The sequence below is a fragment of the Rousettus aegyptiacus genome, unplaced genomic scaffold (genome assembly GCF_014176215.1).
Source record: "Rousettus aegyptiacus isolate mRouAeg1 unplaced genomic scaffold, mRouAeg1.p scaffold_m13_p_3, whole genome shotgun sequence".
Lineage (NCBI taxonomy): Eukaryota > Metazoa > Chordata > Mammalia > Chiroptera > Pteropodidae > Rousettus > Rousettus aegyptiacus.
Window position 1 is genome coordinate 50,876,249 of NW_023416306.1, and position 18,246 is coordinate 50,894,494.

Genomic DNA, 18,246 nt, shown 5'->3' on the forward strand with positions numbered 1-18,246 from the left:
TTGCTCCCACATTGCACTCAAGATTCCACCCAGATGTCTCCTCAGAAGGACTTTCTCTTGATGACCCTGTATAAAATTAGCTCCCTTTCCATCTCTTTCCATTCCATTGTCCTACTTTATTTTTTCTTTATTGCACATTTGATTAATAGTACCTGATAAATATTTGCTTTTTACTTGTCTGTTGTCCGTGCTCTTCCCCCTCTATAATGCACACTCCTTGAAAGCAGGGATCTGGTGTAATTTTTTCTGCTCTATCTCAGCTTTTAAAACAGTGTGGCACATAAGTAAGAGCTTAATAAATATTTTTTATGGTAAACTAAGTTATCATTTTCCACATTAATTTTTACTTATTATAAATCACAGATGAATTTTATCTTTTCCTCATTCTTAGCTTTGATTAGAATGTTTTCACATTTTCTTATAATCCTGTTTTGATGTCAGATGCTATCATAGTTTCTCTGTTTTCACTACTGCTTCTACAGCTTACAGGAACATTTCTGAGACTACCCTCTTTTCTAGTCAACCATTGACGCATACCTACTAGTTTTAAACTAGTGGGCAAGAAAGCTTGTAAGAGAGTTCTGTCTGGAAGACGTCAGAGTATACATGACTTTTCCTCTACCTTTAAAAGGTTGGGAGAGCCCAGGGCAAAATATTTTATATAAAACTAACGTGGTTTAAAGATGATAGTAATTAACCACATTAAAAATCCTTTTAATTTCTTGTGTAACCCTTAGAGAAGTGGAGATTCATTTCTGAGTGAAGAAAGTGAAGTGTATAGGCGCAATTTGGCAGTATGGTTTTCCATGTGGCTAGAAAACAAAATATTGTGCCAAATAATCACGTGTGACTAGCATAGAAGTGGCCAAATTCCACGGTTCTATATTGTTATGAATATAAAATCCTAAATTTAGATTAGTTTTAAGAACTTTGGAAAACTTACTAACTGCTGTTTATTGCAGGCCCAATAAGCCTACCCTGCACTACATATAGAATTTTAATAGGAAGTGCAAGTATAGATGATTAACCTCTTGGTAAAATAACTAATAGGGGTGGATTTCTATTTCTTTTGATTTAATGGTTTAAATTTCTTTTAAAAAGGGCTAATTCCTCAGGAAGTAAAAAAGTACAAGAGTTCTTAATTAAATTGTCATAAATCGTTGTGAACCATCGTTTTTTTATTTAAAACAAGTCTTTAACTGTGGGTGTTTCTTCCCCATTTTTGTTCTGTAACCAGAGAATAGAGGGAGAAACTAAAACTGCCAAAAGTTGGCGCCATCCACTTAGCAAGCCTCCGGCAAGATCCCCAATGACTCTGGTGAAACAGCAGGCAACAAGTGATGAAGGTAAGCTTGTGACATTTTTCAGTATTTTTTCTGTGTATACTGTACAGTATTCAAAATTTGTGGTCAATTTGTTGTAACAAATTTTTGTTGCTTTGTGGAGAGGTAATTTGAGCAAGTTGTAAATATAAACAAAGAGATCATAGGTAATAAATAATTTATAGGCAAAAGAAATTTGGATTTTAGGGATAAATACTTGCTATACGTAATCTAGCCATATTCCTAATAAAAGTCTTCCTATTTTACATGATGGGATAAAATTGGTCATTTCTGACATTTGTCTTAAGGTACCCCAGAAGTTGAGAATCACTTCTTTAAAGGTGTCAAATAATGGAATTAATACGTTATAGTTTTATTTTCACTGTCTTTATTTTTAGCTTGAATCCTTTAAATTTATTCATACCATTTTGAGTAAGAAACGACATGCAGTGCTTTATTATCCTGTTGTACTTGCTGTGTGGCACAGGTGGAGGGTGGGTGAGAGCTGAGCTCTCAAGAAATAAAGGAACTCCCAAGGGGATACAGAGAGAAATGACATCCAGATTGGAAGGGGAGAGCTAATGCTGTGTCTGTTTCGGGGGAAATATGCCAGGGCTAGAGTGGAGGTAGGGAAGTCAGCTGAGACACAGGTTCGCTCAGACACACAAAGCTGGACTCTTACGGGCCTATGCCCTTAGTTATGGGTGTACTAGAGAAAAACAAAAAGCTGTAACTGACCATTGGCACAGACAGAATCAGAAGACTTGCCCCCTGGGTTTGGGCTTGTGTGAGAAAAGGTAGGGTGACTTTCTCTCATCCTAGGACTGTCAGCAAATTAATACTTTGTTATTCTAAGTCAGAAATTTAAAGTAAAAGTGGGGCCTGGTGGCTAAAGCTTCCATGTCTTCTAGCAGAAGCAATTACAGATCTTTTGAATCCACTCTGAAAAAGAATCTGATTGACTAATGGACAGTAAACTCTGATTGGAGTCCTGATTTTTTGTCCCTTATAAGTTTTTTGTCTTTGAGCAAGTCTTTTCTCAGGCTTTAGTTCCCTTTTGTGTAAACTGTGAGGACTGGTCATGAATGATCATTTTTAGCATTTCAGATACCCTGAAATAACAGGGTAATATGTCAAGCTCATCACTATTGGACCACATTTTTACTTTTAACTCTTCAACTATAATTTTATTATTTCTAGAATAATTATACAGAAAGATGGAAAGATGTAGATACCCATCTGTATGTTCACCCAAATACAGAGGTGTTCCTACCTACAAGTTTGAAAATTGACAAGATTGAGATTAAAGCCCTGGTTATGGCTTTGATTTTCTCTTAATCTGAACTATCTGGATATAACTCTTTATAATTCAGCAAGTGCAGTAGTGTAATGATCTGTTAAGCATCTCTTTGAAATTAAACATAGCTTAGACCCTGATCCCTATCTTTATAATGTCTGCATACCTTAAGGATTTGATTAGGAGAGTATTTCGGGCAATGTTATAGCAATTTATTTTTTGGACAGTCTGTCTATATTAATATTATAATTAATTTAGTAATGGATTAAATATTTAAATACAGAGATGAAGAGATAGAAATTGCTACTTTAATTAGAGATTATTTTTGGTGTTCGACCATTATTTAACTCATTTAACCTAAGTATTCGGTTATTTTAAATAATAAAATGTATACATTTAAGTACAATTAAGTAAGGAAAATCTCAGGAACTCAAGTCGGACACAATTTGATTACTTTTCCAAATGATTTTCTCTGTTTCACTCACACTCCTTTTGTTAAAATGCTCATGTTTATGGTACAATTGAATACTAAACTGGTCGTGAGCATATTTTCCCAGGACTAGAACTACCCACTAATTTCCTTTGGGATTGCCTGGTATTTCTTGTGGTATTTTCTGAAATTTTCTCTGTGCCATTCAGTTACTGTTAAGTACTACTATGCAAGTGTAAGTGTATAGGCTGGCTCTTGGGCACTTTGCAGTTACTCCTCTAACAAAAAGGCATTATTCAGAATTGGCCATTTCATTTTACTTTTGGTAGGTAGGTGTTTTGGGGAGAGTTATGCCCCCCTTCCCTGGCATCATGCATCTCCCTCCTTTCCAAGAGTATTGGTATGGATTTCTCGGTCTTCATTTTATTTCTTTTATTTCAAGGATTTTTTAAGTGGATATATTGACCAACTATAATAATGTCTCTTATTGGTTCAAACTTTGCAAATGTTATTTTAAGTATTAAATTAAATAGAAATTTTATTTTAAATATTAAAAGCACCTGTTTATTTGTTTTGCCAGGTAGTAATGGGCACATGACTGTGTTTATGGTGAGCAACCTGAGACCTGCCTTCTAATCTCTCCTTGGCTGTTAAGGACTATATGGCTATGTGGCCTTGGAGAACTAAGTCATATAATCTGTCTAAGGCTCATCATATGTTTACTCATATGTATGATGAAATGGTTGGATTAGTGATCCCAAAATTTCATTCAAACTCTAAAGGTCTTTGATTCTGTGAAATGTAATAGAAGAGGATAGTATGTAGTCAGTTTTTGTCCCAAAGCAAAATAGTGACATCCAGAAGGATCATCAGTATTTCCCTTCTGTAAAAACTTTTCTACTTTTAAAAAATAAATGCTGTCTTATGACTGTTGCATGTCATCCTCCAAATGTTATTAATTTTTACATAACAATCTCTTTGTTCCATAAGTTCTTATTAGCTTGAGGTAATATTATGTGTTCATAAGAAGCATAATTATATTTGTCTGTTTAAGCAATAAAACAGCAACTTCAGCAGATTACAAAGTAGACTGGCTTGGAATGTTTGTTGATAGGTCACAGCCAGTGTTTTCCTGCATTATGTGGACATAAACCGTTAGATGTTGATGGCACTCAGATGTAATGGATATTTTATCTAGCACTCAGCTGTGTAATGAGCATCCTCAGTTTAGCTTGATTTCTCTGTCAGTAAATTCCATTGGGAGCCCCAATGGCATTGACTTTTACTGCATTATGGATAATAAAAATCAAAAATACCTTGCTCTTATTATGCTAGTGGCTTCGTAAGGGTTTGATTGAATTAGAGGGAAAAATGTTAGCTTTTTAACTTATGTCATAAGGTTAGTTTCGGTACTTTTCAGAATCAATCTTGAAACTTTTCTGAACATGAATGTGCTGAAAGCATTGGGATTGTAAAATGAGAGTCAAGAATTGATTCTTTGGAATTCCTGTGTGCACTGTTACTCTTAAAAGTTTTGGAGAAAACAACTGAGGAACAGGTTTTGATGCTATGGTTCCATGGTTCACTCCATTTAGATAAGTAAATTACTGTGTTAAGCTGAAATGTGTGAAATTGCTAATATTTGATTTTTTTAATCTACAAAAACTACAATTTCATACAGCTTAACTTAAATGTATTACCTACCATTTTTTCAAATTTTCACACAGCCCCCTTTCTCTGGAGATAAATATGTTTTAACCCTTATAGGCCTATGAATTATTCCTTATTTCGTATCACATTTTCTGCATTTCTCTTTCTACCTTTTATTTGATCGTGAAAGTAATGGTGAAGATCAAGAATAAGCATGCGAAGTTTGCAGCATTTATGTAGATTTTAAAATTCATTTTATGATTTCCTAATGGTCTTTGATTTCTTTGTTTTGCCTCTGACTACTGAAAATTCAGTTCTTGGCTGGCAACATTCTATAGGTTGACATTTGGGCACTTTTCACTGCTCGAGGGGAGGGGTTTAAGTGAATGTGCAGGCTCTCAGAAAGTGAGTGGTTAGGAAGTAGCTCATTTTATTATCATTTTAATTCTATAAAAGGTTTCTTTTGGGGGGGAATCTTAAGTTCCCAGTCTTAGGAAAATGATGAGGTGACCTTTTTTTTAAACACATATCAAATGGTCTACTAAATTCTGTAATGATGTTCCATTGTTTTACTGTTCATTTTTAATGTGGAGAAGTGCAGAGCTTTCTGTTGCACTAAAAGAAAAAAGTAAAAGCTTAAGGAGAAAATGTTTTCTGTAATATGTGAACATATCTGAGCATTACTCAAGTATTTCCATTGTTGTTAAGGTCTTTTCTCGAGGGAAATATACTTCATAATGCCTTTAAGTGAGTTATGTAAGGATCTGGGGTCAGAATCTTCTTGGGAGAGAAGAGAACAGTGAGTACAAAGTTCTCAAGGAGAGAGTGAGTGTGACATGTTTGAAGAACAGCAAGAAAACATCTGACAGGACCACTGGATGGCTTTGGATGTGGAACAACAGAATGAGCCTTTGCCACCTTGTCCTTTTCTTGTTTCTGTACATTTTCTGGAGTAATCCATGCCTTGTTTCCCCAGTAGTCGGCATCATGGCTGCCCTGCTTGAAGTTCTTCACTATCTTCTTTGCAGCTGTTTTGTGTGATCTGCCAAGTGGTATCCCTTTTAGATTTTAGGTCAAAATGTCTAAGGATCCTATTCTCCTTTACTTAGATGACTAGAGCTGACTTTTAGCTAGGGGGAGCTGCTGCCCGCCCCCCCCCCACCCCCCCACCCCCGCCCATGCAACATGGTAGTGGTTCTTTGCTTAGAGATCTTGTTCAACCATTGTTTGACTTTGTATTACAGATGCTGTTAATGAAATAGTTTAAGAAACTGGAGATTTCTCCCATGGGAAATTTTGAAGTTTTTGAAGGCAAGGGACTTTAATTTGTTATTTCCACCATCTGTTATATTGTGTAGAACACAGTGAGTTTCATATGCTCATTCTTTTACCTGTCTTTGATTTGATGCTCAGAACAAGTTCCTTTTGGTGCCATGTTGACATCGAGTTTTCCAGAGATATGCTAGCTTTCTTTTCTCCATCTCCACCAAGATATGAGAATTCACTATGCTGCTTTCTTCCCATTATTAGCAATTGTTATTTACAGTTTTTAATAGTAGATAGTGTTATCATTTTTTACTTGTTGAGGAAACTGAAGCTCAGAGACATTAATTTAGTTGACCAAGGTCAGAAGACTGGTAGTTGATAAATAAAAGACTTTAAATTCTCATTCTCAAGTTTGCACTCTTTCTACTTTATTACAAGCAACCCCCAGGAATAGCCTTAGTACTGATAAAAGAAGCCTAAGTGAGCACATATAAATGTCTGATAAGAACCAGCAATCTTTGTTGATAGAGTAAATCACTTGCAGTATTCCTCGTGTTGTCCATGTGTATTGTAAGTATATATACATTAGTGAAATATGAGCTAACATTTTTTAAAAGTGTATATCAACATCCATAATGCCAAAGTTCTTCATGAAACCCACCTTTCCAGAGGACCGTAAGTGTCAGGGCATTTTCATGTTATGGGAATTTTGAAGGAATGTATTTTGGAATGTTTCTGTTGTTTAAAGGATTATATTGAGTGAGTTGGAATGTATCTTTTTGAAATGTTTTTTGACATCTTCATTATTGTGAAGTTATGCATAAAGAATAAAACTATGGCCATTTAATTTCTTAAGTATTTTAGACTTCAAACAACAGACTTCTTTTCTCTGTTATCCATTATTACATTAGCATTTTAGGGGTACTGTAATGCAGAATTTAATTTTTTCTTAATGTTATCACTTCCAAGTAATATTATACCTAAAAAGTCTTATACATTTTTCTCTTTTGCATTTAATTTTTTTTCTTTTTTGTACTTTTGAACACCTTTACAAACCTTTGAAATTCAGGTTTCATAAAATCATTAAAATATAGTTTGCATACTGATGATATAAGTTTGTATGGGAACAGCAACATTCTCAATTTTGAATTTCTTTGCTCTTTCGAGTAACTCATTCTTGTCCTCCCTTCCCCACTGGCCTTCCCCTACCCCCTTCCTCTAGGACATTTGAAACCATATATATATATAATGCCTCCCGGGGCTGAGATTTTGCTCAAGTACCTAAAAGATAACAGATGCCGCTGTGCTCTTCATAGCAGAGAATAGTGCTATACCAGCCAAAACACATCAGTGGAACGTAACCTCAGTAGTGAAATCCTTGTGGCGATTGGTAAAGGGAAATTATACTGTAGTAGAGTCAATAGCTTTTCCCATCTGCCAGGTTTCATTAGGAAGTCCTGGCAGCAGTCCTTCCACAAGGGCCCACATGTTTTTCTGTTGAGAAATCCACTTATATTTAGAGAGTAAAATTTGTTCAAAAAGACTTTACTGTGGAGTGAATAAGTCTGACATATGTCTGCTTTTAAACAAAGCTTTCCACTAGTTCATAGGACCTACTTAATATTTTTCTGACCATAGTATTTTTTTTCAGTTTTAAAGATTATATATCTTTATAATTATAAAAATTTACACCCCCCTGTTCTTTATTCTAGACTATTACATATAATTTTATAGAATTGTCACCCTTTGTCTATATACAGTTTCGTGTCCTGATTTTTCATCTATTAAGATAATATTCATATTCATTTAATATGATGTGTTGTACATAGTTATGTTCTGTTATATTTCATTGGTATTCTTTAAAAGTAACCTTTCTAATGCTGGCATAATATGGCCATTTTATAACTTACTTATATGTTAAGTAGGACATTAATCTTTTTTATTATTATAAATAAATAATATTTAGTGTTATTTTTGAAGGTGAGAATAAAGACTTTTCTCTGAAAGGATAGATCTTTTGATAGAAATGTTTATAATTTAGGAGATAACTGGGTGCCTGTCTAAATTGGCTCTTCCTGTTTCAGTTTGTCTTGTCATGTTCAAAGTTTAGTATTTAGGGTATGCATTTTAAGTAATTTTCTGCATGAAAATTTTCTGGATGATCTTTGCAAAGATTTTGGTGGCGACCCAAAAGGAAGTTTGGGAGTGCAAAACAATAGTTTTCTTCCCACCTTTTTAAGTTCTGGCTGGGTTAATAAATTAACATGAGGCAGATTAGCAAATAAATAACCAAATTTAATATGTACATACACATAGGAGTTTCATAAGAATATGAAACCCAATGACAAATTGGGACATTGAGGCTTACATGACATTTTGAGCTAAAGAGAAAGGATTGTGGTTTCGAACCCCACAGGGCAGGAAGGCAGTTCACATGGAGATGGAAGCATATTTGGTAAATATTGTTAGCAGGACCATCTTACCAATGGGACACAGAGAGGACGTTGATCAAAAGGGCCTTGTTAGGTTCCTTGCTGTCTATCATATACTACTTCATATTAAACTATAGTTATCTAGGATGATGTCTCCCTTTCTGGAGCAGATCCTCTATCTAAATTTCTTTTAGGGGAATTAGGGGGAAGGTCAAAGGTTTTTCCTGAGCCTTTCATTTCTAAAAATAACCAGTATTCCAAAAGGTATATTTTGGGATGGCATAGTCTGCTTTTCTTCAGAAGGAACCATCATCTATGGAAGCCCTAGGTCTTGTATAGAGATGAGTAGCAGCTTTATGGCTGGTATTACATATAGCCTATTGGAAAACCCTGTAATTTAGATAATCTTATATTCATTTTGCAGATGAAAAACTGAGGTTTAGAATTATAACCAAACTTTAAGACAGCACAGATTACATGAATAAAACACTATTTGAATTTATTCTAATAGAGTTGGATCAGAGCTCTATTCCTGTAGCTATGCTGTGTCAGAGTAGTTGAATCCATTGTTCTGGAGCACGAAGTCAGGGCCTTTACCTAATTTATTACATTAAATATATGATGTTAATCTTAGATTCGTCATAGATTTAATCTTATCATTTGAACTAATATTTTAAAATATTATTCGGTAATTTTACTTATATAGGTTTTAAAAACCTATATACATTTTTATATAAAAAGCAGTATAAATTGCTTTATATAGAAAGCAACCAAAATAAATACTTAATCATTAAAATCAAAAGTGTATATTTATATTAATCCCTAAGAACCCTTCTTAGTGGAGCCACCACTACATCTTGGGAAGTTTTATTAATCTGAGGGAAAATGTTGCTCTCCAAGTATTGGGGTATACAGTGTACCTCAAATTAGTGTAAGTAGTAATCTTAAGAAGATTTTGTGAACATCTTAAGATTCTCAAGTGAATTGCAGCAAGCCTGACTTTGTTTTCAGAACCTGAACTTTTAGGATTCCTTGAGCTCCCAACTTTTTGTGGGCTTCCTTTTCTTCCTCCTTAAATACTCTGTAGGATTGAGTCTCTCGTGCAACCTTTGTGGCTGCAGCAGAGACATTGAGTCAGTGTCAGATGTGCTATTGACTCTCAGATTATATAATGTTAGGTATTAACAAGACACATTTCTAGTTATCTCTTGAGACTGAATTCAGTCTTTTGAAGAACAGAATTGTTTATGGTTTCAAGGAGAAGGTGGATACCACAAGTGAGAATACGTTTGTCAGCAAATGTGTGGGTTATTTTGCTCAAATCAACCAGTTCTCCAACTCTCCAGATACTACTTGGGTACCCCACAGATTAACTCATTTCTAACACTAACAACTTGGAATTAGCAATGCCCCTACAGATTAAGGACTCAGTTCCATAAGATGCCTCCACTCCAGACACCAATTGCAAGTCCTTACTCCTGATCTATGGGCTATAAAGTCATGGGAGTTCCTACAACTCCCTTATCAGGTTAGATAATTTGCTAGAATGACTGATGGAACTCAGGAAAAAAACTACTTACATTTACTGATTTACAAATCAAAAAAAAGGGATGTACAGGACAAGGTATGGGTTGCGGAGGTGTGTGCAGAACTTTCATACGCTCACCATGATCCTTATCCTCCTAGTACCTTGATGTATTCGCTAGTCTTGAAGCCCTCTCTGAACCCTGTGCTTGATTAAATCATTGTCTATTGGCAATTAATTCAGTCTACTCCCCTCCCGTGAGTGTGGGCTGAGGTGCTAACCCTTTAATCATGACTTCATCTTTCTGGTGACCAGCCCCCCATCCTGGAGCTCTCTAGGGGCCCAAGCCACCGGTCATCTCATGAGCATTAAAAAGATACTCATTAATTCTGAGAGTCCAGTGGTCTTAGAAGCTCAGGTGAGGAACTGGTATTTAAGTCCAAATATTTTAACCAGTGATATTCCTCTCAGTTTTATCACTCAGGAAATTCCAAGAGTTTTAGAAGCTCTGTGCCAGGTACCAGGAGAAACACCAAATATATCCTTCTTTTTATATTACAGTATCATAGTAAGTATGATTTGAGTAGGTAAGCAGGGAGAGAGGATCATTTTAGAGATGCATGTAAAATACCTGTGAGGGTCTACTTACTGTGATTTTACAAGTAATTGCAGAGGCAGAAATTGTGGTCAGCCTCTTAGTACCCAGCTGTCACATATATAAATCAAATATTGTTGATTTAACTCTTATTTCTTCTTGAGCACTATTCTGGGGTTCTGTATACATAACTATTTTCACTACTTTTCCCCACTAGTTTTTATTTTTGCCAGAAATATTCAAAGTCAGAGGCACAGTTTGGTTTCCTAGGTATAACTCAGAAAGAATATTTTTTAATACTGCTAAAAAACAGCAGGAGCTGATCCAGGAGCTTGGTGATTGGTCTATAGGCAAATTCTTTTAAAAAATGAAAACACTTATTGTTGGTTTTAGTGATATGACTACTGAAAAATTTCCGAGCAGCTGTTAGAGGTGCCGCTGGTATGGCTGCAGCATTTTCAACCAGTTACTTCCATGTTTTTATCCAAGATAGTATCTGTTTTTTTCATTCCCCCATCATAGCAGTGCTTGTTAGGGGTCTGGACATCCTTCATAGGAGGCTGCTTAAGCCATTGCTTATTATGTTTGCTTATTCAGGACAAAGTTCCTGCGAACATGATGTCTGGAGCTGTGATATGACTGACTTCTGTAAATTTAGTAGGACTGTGTAAATTGAAGGAACTGCTATGTGTTTAGTCTTACGCTTTTTTTGATGTACTGTACTTGCTATAGAGTAATGAGAATGTTTTTGTAAATATAACAGTCTATGAGTCTAGATTTCTGCCACGAAATTAGAGGCTCACTAAGAAAAAAGAAAATTAAGTGCTTTTGGCATAGATTTCTTTTTAACTGTTGCTGGCAAACCTTATAGATCTTAATGAAAGAACCGAGAGGGAAGGAGGGTTTTCTGCAGTATTGACTCGTTTTCTTTCTGATTAAAAGCATCACACAGATTGAGGAAAGCAGTTAATGGAATTCTTGCCTGTCTGTAAGAACATGGTCTACACCAATTTTATTAGGGCCATGTTGTTCAACAGTGACTCTGTGATACAAATACTTTTGGATGAAAACGTGTGTGTGTGTACACAAATACAGTTATTCTCAAAATTTTTGCTCTTGGGACATCTTATGCTTTTAAAAATTTTGAGGACCCCAGTGAGGTTTTTTGTAGTCTCATCATTTCTCTTCCCATTCCTTTTTCTCTTCTCCTCCTTTCCCTTGGGTTTACCTAATCAATACTTATTTTCTGGAAGATAAAACACAGAAAAATTTAAATGTATGCATGTTAAAATAGCAATGATAAATGCGTAACCTGTAAAATTTATTTTCATAAAAAAATAGAAATTTCCAGAAATCATAAGAAAAAATAGAAGAGTGACATTGTTTTACATTTTTACAAAGGTCTTTTATATTGAATTTCATAAAAATAATGGATTCTCTATATATGCTTCTGCATTCAGTGTGTTGCACTATGACATTCTGGTTAAAGTATATAAAGAAAGCCAGCTTAGCACTTGTTGTGTTAGGGGAAAAAAAACATTTGTGCAATTGATGCTGCCTTTAAACTAAAATATGTGGTTGGAATGAGCGTAGCATTTTAATAGCCTTTTTCAGGTAATTATGAATATTCTTCTTAGCACTACACCAAAACTTGACAAATAATAGTTTTTTAAAGACTAGCTGCAATGTGGACTCTGAAATCATATCAGTGAACTTTTTGACTCTGTCGAGTGAAAGATTCATTGGTGTATCTTGTACTTTGGTTCTTTTATGCATACATGATTTTGTAGCATCATGCATTGGTGAAAAAAGATCTGAGTTATAAAGATCTCTTTGTGTGATATTTAAAAATTATATTTCATATTATCACTATCAATCCAATCAGAAACAGCTTTAAATATGGGGAAGCTGTCAAAGTCACATTAGTGTAAGTTTTCCAAAATTCTCATTTTGACTCATAAGCTTGAATATTTGTGACTAGTTTTTTATTAAAATGACAGGGTTTATTTGTTCATCTTCATGAAAATTCCTGCTAGACACCGAAGTCTGAATTATTTGTCTATTAATCATTCTTTCAAGTAAAAATGATGTTCCATAAAAAAGGCAGCTCATTCAACTTGTGATTCAACTAATTGCAGAAATGCTTTTCCCCAAGGCAATGATTGAACTTTAATGTACAACAGAAGTACTTTATATATCCTATTTTATCAAAAATTTCATAAAATTGATAATTTTTTGGCTTCATCAAAGCATTGTTAAACAAAAATGCCCTCCTTACTTACCACACACAGTAAATACAAGGAAGTCTGGAATATAATGACTGTATTGTTGCCATTGCCTTGATTCAAGTTAAGGCCCTACCACTTTTACTCTCTATTGCTTTTGTATCACTATTACAATTGTCAATAGAGTAACATAGGCAAATAATATCTTCATGTTATAAAAGTATTTTCAACCATACACAACCCGAGAAATTTTGTGTTTCTCCTGGAGTCCACAGACCTTACTTTGAGAACTGCTGTTACACTGTTAGCTCTTTTTTTGTTCTTATTGAGAATACATTCGGAAAGAAGGGAATTCTATACTAGGAATGATTTCACAGATTTCCCAGACTTTGCTACAGTCCACGAAGGGATCTTTCCTTTGCTTCGCTCTCTCTGTTCTATAGCATACTGTGTTATTCAGGATGAGACTCAGAGCTGTGCACAGTCTTCTGATTGTTGCTATGCTGGTATATAAGAAGAGACATAATTATAGTAATAAAAGTATTAGTATCCATTGAATGCCTACAGTGGCTATGTCTTTGTATGTTCAATAATATCTGCTTCCGCCTTCTTTTATAAGGATATTGTGAGAACTAATTTGATATTTTTTTAAAAATCTCAAAAATCTATAAAACAGTATGGTCTATTTTCATTGCACAACATGTTACAAAATACATCATGTCGTGAGGTAATTATATACAAATGAGATCATGGTGAAACATTTAGAGGTTCGTTAGTCGACTGTAGTTGAATAAAGAGAAGAAGAGAGGAAATTCCTAGGTAGAGTGATGTCTAATCATCAAAATATTTAAAATCTACAGTAGAAAAACATTTTCCCTCTTCTGTATATTGGAAGATAGAAAGTACATTTTTAAAAAGTAAACGGATGAAGGTATACTAGAAAGGAACCAAGAACAGGAGTAGAGGAAGGTGTTAGAGGCTGAAAGGGAGGGTTTTAATTTGGAATTATGTCATAATGAGAATATTTAGATATCCTGAAGAGACTTTTTCCCTCAGAACATTCTTGGTTCTCTAAATGATTGAGACTTGTAGTTACATAAATATCATAAATCTGGGAAAGGCAGTAACCAGGGTTAGTCTGTGCCTGAACAGTGTCATGGTTCGAGGGTAAGCAAGAGTTCTAGGAGACAGAGGAGGGATGAGTAATTTGATGAGGACATTTCAGGAAATCAAAATATTTACCTTCAAAAATGTGCCAATATCTTTGACTTTTAAAGTTAAATTGAAATCTGAGTAGTCATCGTCATATACCTACAATTAAATGCAGTCTCTCTTTTTTTCCCTTAATAAAATATTGTAGCATCAAATTGACAAACAGATCAAATGAAAATAAGATGATGATTGGTTGGATTTTATATAATAATACATTTATATGTAAATTTAGAATTTACAAAGAACTTGAGCACTTTAGAGTTTAAAAAGAAGTTTTACATTTACTATTTCATTTTAATATTAAAAAGAAAAGAATAATAATCCTGACATAGGTGAGAAAAGAATTCTCATCATGTGAGAAAGCAACAGTACTTCTGAATCAGTGGGTTTGAATTTAAAGCTTGGTTTCTGGACCGACAGCTCCCTGTACTTGGTGTGCTGCACAGTGTGCCTTTTCATTTACAGGATTACCTAGTTACAGTGTTCAGTGCATACTCTGGCCTGGAGAGCATCCCAACAGAAGTCAAATGCTCTTTGGACCAGAATAGACCTCATCTTTGGGGAAGGACAGCTATAGATCAGGGTCCTCTACCAGGTCAGTGTTGAGAGGATTTGAGGACAAGTTCAAATTCCATACTCTATCCTAGATCAAGTCTTGCCATAGCCCTTGCCCACATCTCCTGCTCCAGTGTCAGGAATTATTATTTTTTTCCTTTACTTCTTTTTCATTATCACTAGGCTTATAGGAATTAATTAATATTTCCTCCATCCCTAAAAATATTTTCAGGACTCCTGACATTAACTTATGACCAGCTAAAAAGATAAGGGCATCATACATCTGTGTGTTTCAATCTTTTATAATAAAGCAAGTGATATGATAAATTTATTGTACACCAATAAGTAGCAACAGCTACTCAAACTGAAGGAATTCTTTCTGTCTAGATCCCATTTTTAGAGAGATTAGCCTATGAGTTAAGGACTTAACGGTATTTCAGGTTCCTGGTTAACTTTTCACTCCATCTTTCATTTATCAAACCTCAGTCTTTACAGTTAGTATTCTATTGTTTATTATTGGGGAACTGAGATGGAAACAATTTATGTTTAGAGTCAGATTATATCATTGCAAATACATATAGACAAAGGTTCTTATTTTTTGCTTTTAAATACTGTCCCTGGCTGAGTACTAAGCATTTTCCATTATAAATAATTAATAATAATAAAACCAGCACTAACATGGAAGCAGTTATGTTCCCTATTGCTTCAGTTGGCATTGGATGTCTTTTGAGTTATTTTCAGCCATATTCAGCTCTTCATAATTTTCACCGAGCAAATATATTTTGACTTTTTCTAAAACAGATAAGTCAGCAATTCAAGGGCTGGAGCACACTGGTTCACAGGAACACCTGTGCTTGGGAGTTGAAGACATTGCTCCATAGTATTTATTCATAAGTCTGTGACAGCTACTGGTGAGGAATTTTAGAATGTTTCACAGCTCTAGATATTAAGTACTAGATGTAGGTGTGGTTGCTGCCACCTGACCTGATATACTGCCCTCTACTCTTGGCGTGAGGAATTTTTTCTCTTAATCTGTTATGTCTTCCTGTGTTTTTCTCCCTTTATAAAATGGAATTTTTGTGGAGTAAATTTCTGCCCTTTTTATGTTAACAGATATACATGCTTAAAGAAATTTGACCCTCGGGAGACATCATATTGAACAAATAAGATTTGTCTTAGAGATTGTCTTTTATATCCATATAATGGCATTATATTGCTTGGCATGTGATAGATGTTCAATAAATGTTATTGACTCCAAAGTTTATTAAATGAAGTCCAATTAGTAAATATTTATTGAATCGTGTACTATATTAGGTGAGGAAACTAAAAATATTGTTAAGGCAGTTACTGTGCTAGGGATTTCTCTGCTAGCTGGAAGATAAAGTATATAAACTACTTTACCGTGGAGGTTTATAGTAGCAGTAGACTGTTTAGTCATTCCAGGCAAGGAACGAGAGAAGGTGTCAAAAGGAGGGTGATTGTCTGACCATCAGGTGTCAAAAGGAGGGTGATTGGCCATCAGATCTGATTTAGTCCTTGAAGATGAAGAGGGTGAAAAGGAAACTTTTGTTCTACTTCTCTCAGAATGTATTTGAAAGATAAAATAGGTTTCCTATCTGACATTAACATCACAGACATTTTCGAACGTTTACTTCTTTTATAACCAGGGTTGTGTTTCCCTGGGTCGCATGCTCACTGTGTTTTCATGCCCTGCCTCTTCAGAATTGCCCGAGGTTCCATTGATTGAGGAGGAAGTAGAAGAAACAGAGTCTTGGGCGAAGCCTCTGGTCCACCTTTGGCAGACGAAGTCCCCAAACTTTGTGGCTGAGCAAGAGTATAATGCAGCCATGGCCAGAATAGAGCCACACTGTGCCATCTGTGCTCTCCTCATGCCATACTACAAGGTAATGAGGGTGCAGGGGGTCGCTGTCAAGGTTTCCTTTCACTGCTGCGTTTCCCGTATGACTATAAAAATAGGTGAATCCTTGTAAGGTAAGTATTCACATTAAAAGGAAGACATTAATACTTATATAGCTAATGGCCATAATAGAGCAGCAAACAGAATTTCTAAGTGCTCATTGACATTTCTCCGACAGTGTTTTATCATTTTTGAATAAATGTTTGGTTTATATTTTGGCCTTGGTTTATTTTAGTCAAAGGCAATTCATGTCTTTCTACCTCTTTCACCAAGAAACACAAAACCTAAAGCTTAACAGTAGTCGAATCTTGCAAGAGAGAACTTAGACCTAGTTTCTGTTTCGTATTTGAAAATGTCACTCTCTATAATACATATGTCGGCTCTTGGACCATATGTAAAATGTCTCTTTTCCCACATGAAACATGCAAAGACAGCAGGACTCAATTCAAACTAAATTGTCCAGTTCACCCTCATTAGCCAGCTATGCATGATGTTGTTTTCAATATCATCCTATATCTGTTATACTGGTAGCATTTTAGCTCACTGAGGCCACATTCGCCACCTCTAACACATAAAATGATCTATTTTAAGATACAGTAAAGTGTATTGATGTGAACATTGAGTTCTGGGTTATATTTTTATTAGTCGAATCAGTTCCATGAAAAGTAAACACTTTTCTGTTCAAGTGTTTTAGAGCATGAAAATGTGTAATATGCCACATGTTTTGACCTTTCTAAATAGAGGAAGTAGTTTACTTACTTGTCTTTGAATGTGTCCCTGGTGAGTGACAAACATTATTTTTGTTTTCCTTTTAATCATTTAACTTCTGTGTTTTCTTGGAAAAACTTAATATTTTATTGATTCTTATTTCTCTATCATAATCTACCTGTATGTTTCCCTAATTAGAAAAATTTTGCACTAAAATAATAAGATTTAGGGAAATTTTTAAATATAACATAAGATAGTTATTATAGTTATTATAGTTTCAAATAAACACTAAACATTTTTCATATATTTTTGTGTGAGATGACAGTTTTGTTCTGCACATTTTTTATTTAGTGACATTTATCAGATCTTTTTGTCTTGATGTTTTCAAACTTTGTGATGAGGCAAAAGCCTTCAAAAACTGTCTAAATACTGTTGCACAGATTAAAACTGAGGTCTTTAAAACGCTTCTGATATATCCAGGTAAAATTATTCAGTAAAAGAAACCAGGTCTATTAACCTAGTTCAAATAAAGACGAAAGGAAGAAAAATCATCAGGGAAGTTGATGCTTCCATGAACTGTTAATGTAAGAACACAGTTTTAGTAGTTGAGCACTTTCTCATACAAACAGATATACAGAATATCCTCTTGTTCCTAAATTCAGCATCCAGATAGGAGCCTTAGGAAGAGCATTGATAAAAAGTTAATAGTTGGGTCAAGGAGAACAAGAAGAACAAAAGCTGAAAGTTAATGGATAGAGCAGCTGTTAATAGATTTGAGTGGTCAAAACAAATGATGAGTTCTTTTCCATGTTTTTGGCTCACGTGCAATTAAATTGTATTTTTCAGCCAGATAGCAGCAATGAAGACAATGATTCTAGATGGGAGACAAAATTAGATGAAGTGGTTCCTTCTGGAGGAAAGACTAAGCCCCTCATTCCAGAGATGTGTTTTATTTATAGTGAAGAAAATATAGAATATTCTCCACCTAATGCCTTCCTGGAAGAGGATGGAACAAGCCTTCTCATTTCCTGTGCGAAGTGCTGCGTACGGGTTCATGCAAGTAAATGAATCTCTCATTCATCAGTCTCTGGCTTTTCCGTACTTTTGTCTT

The 18,246-nt window shown here is 34.9% G+C and overlaps 1 protein-coding gene across 3 annotated transcripts in view; it reads left to right on the top strand.

Moving 5' to 3' along the window:
- Window positions 1-18,246, top strand: part of KDM4C (lysine demethylase 4C) — a 335,813-nt gene that overhangs the window by 191,611 nt on the left and 125,956 nt on the right. For all 3 annotated transcript variants that reach the window (XM_016161837.2, XM_016161838.2, XM_016161836.2), the window contains exons 12-14: window positions 1,238-1,346; window positions 16,232-16,413; window positions 17,982-18,195. In XM_016161837.2, the coding sequence (XP_016017323.2) occupies window positions 1,238-1,346; window positions 16,232-16,413; window positions 17,982-18,195 (505 nt within the window). The remainder of the gene's footprint in view (window positions 1-1,237; window positions 1,347-16,231; window positions 16,414-17,981; window positions 18,196-18,246) is intronic.